At 35.7% G+C, this 2,013-nt stretch overlaps 1 protein-coding gene across 1 annotated transcript in view; it reads right to left on the reverse strand.

Annotated features, from left to right (window-relative positions):
• The window catches only part of LOC111462888 (mannose-P-dolichol utilization defect 1 protein homolog 2-like), a 3,961-nt gene extending 2,645 nt beyond the window's left edge, over window positions 1-1,316 (reverse strand). The window contains exons 1-2 of the mRNA XM_023106691.1: window positions 1,049-1,316; window positions 287-440 (exon numbers count right to left, since the gene is read on the reverse strand). Coding sequence (XP_022962459.1) covers window positions 287-440; window positions 1,049-1,180 — 286 coding nt within the window. The 5' untranslated portion in view covers window positions 1,181-1,316. The remainder of the gene's footprint in view (window positions 1-286; window positions 441-1,048) is intronic.
• Window positions 1,317-2,013: the final 697 nt, after the last annotated feature.

Here is a 2,013-nt window from a genome sequence, read left to right on the forward strand (position 1 = left end):
AAAAAAAAAAAAAAAAAAAAAAAAGGGACAAAAAAATGCGCATAAAAAGAGGCTAATTCGATTTAATTAATAGCAAAAACATCCATGCATTTGAGTAAACAAAATTAAAGCAAGCATATAACCAATGGTTCTGAAAATGCAACCCAGCACAATGAGCAAATCATGAACTAAGACTCAGATTGTCTGAGTAGTTTGCATTTTCCCACTTTTATCAGCAACGTATTTTATGGAGTTTTTCCAGAGAAATGACTCCGTGGCAGCAATTTTTTAGTAGTTCCCAATATACCTTGAACCAAGAGAAAAACCAATTCCCCATAAGCTGAAAATGGAAGTCTTTTGTGGACACAATAAGCCAGAGCAATAGTGTAACCTACGACTTCTAGCTCAAAGGATATAACACCAAGTCCTCTGATACTCTGATGTTTCAAGATCTTCATAATCTGTAGGAAAAAATTTTGTATTACAATGATGGCATGTAAAGAACTAACGACGAAAATGGAACAGGGAGGGGGCCAATCTTCCCATCGTAGGATGCATACAAGAGAAATGGTAAAAATTATTCAGGCAGAAACGTTGAACAGGAAGAAAACAATAAATAAATAAATATTTGAATTTAAAGGAAGCGTGGGGATCTTCTGCGGTGATTGATGCAAGTTTAAGAGATTTACTTAGGACCTAATTAGACTTGGAACAGGAAAAAGTTGCAATTCTTAGCTACACCCAAAAAAGTTTAGGTATCAGATGCTTACTTATAACTGAACTAATTGAACCTAACAAAAATTATTAGCAAAATTTAGCCTAAAAAGTTTATTATCAAGATTAACCATTAAAAAATTATTATCAACCGCCACTTTACACAACACAAAAATTGTTCACAAACATTTCACGGGTCTTGAATTGCATTACACGGAATTAGAGGGCAAACCGAACCTCACGAATAAAACCCAGGCGAACATTTATTACAAACGCTATGATTCCATCACATTTCCGTCGATAAAGTCAAAACAGATATGTTTATAGTCTAGGGAGGGAAGGCAGAATAGCTTGCCTGAGGAAGTTTGACGGTGGTTGAAGCGGCGACAATGCAATAGCCGAGAAGCTTAGAGATGAGGGGTAGCAGGCAATCTTTCTCCGGGAACTTGCCGTGGTTTAGAGCTCCGAAAACACAGGTGAAATCCATTCCAAAAAACTCCTTCTCCACCAGCGTTCTTGAGATTACAACGCTGAGAATACAGGATGAATACAGGATCCTTCACTTGACGGACTTGTCGACTTGGCGCCAAATCAATCCGCCGCTGTTCTTCATGGGAATGAAATTCAGGCTACAAGACGGAATGTCGTCGATCTGATGATGGGCTTCATGTTAAAAAATAATGGGCCGACGGTACACGAGCATGGGGGCCCAAATTTTTCCCTTCTTAGAGCAAGGGTCAATACATCGCAATCTAACCAATAATAAGTAATAATAATAATAATAATAATAATAATAAATCTGTTCTAATTTAAAATTTGATACCTGGATTCAGGATTGTTGCATTTGGGACCCTTTCTTTTCTCTTCCTGTAGCACAAAAGTAAAGGCAATGGAACCTAAAGCAATTAAAAGAAAAAGCTGCTCGGAATTGGGAATTAAAGGGGCTGACTCATCCTCTGAAATCATGCTGCGTCTGCTTCCTCTTCCCGCCCCGTGCTCCACTCGTTATGTAATGTAACAATAATTGTGTATGATATTGTCCACTTTAAGAATAAATTCTCATGGTTTTACTTTGAGTTTCCCTATAAAACTTTATACTAATAACTAATGGAGATGCTATTGCTCACTTATAAAATCACGATCTTCCACTAAATTAACCGTGTAATTCACTCCTAATAATCTTCGAGAGTGATTTTTATACAAATCATCTTAAAGTTTGATTTTATATATTTTAAAACTGAATTTCATGCCATAAAATTGATTGAAAATAATTAAAGACGAATTTATAATAGTTTTTTTTTTTTTTTTTTTTTTTAAAAC

Source organism: Cucurbita moschata, unplaced genomic scaffold, assembly GCF_002738365.1.
Source record: "Cucurbita moschata cultivar Rifu unplaced genomic scaffold, Cmos_1.0 Cmo_Scf00027, whole genome shotgun sequence".
Lineage (NCBI taxonomy): Eukaryota > Viridiplantae > Streptophyta > Magnoliopsida > Cucurbitales > Cucurbitaceae > Cucurbita > Cucurbita moschata.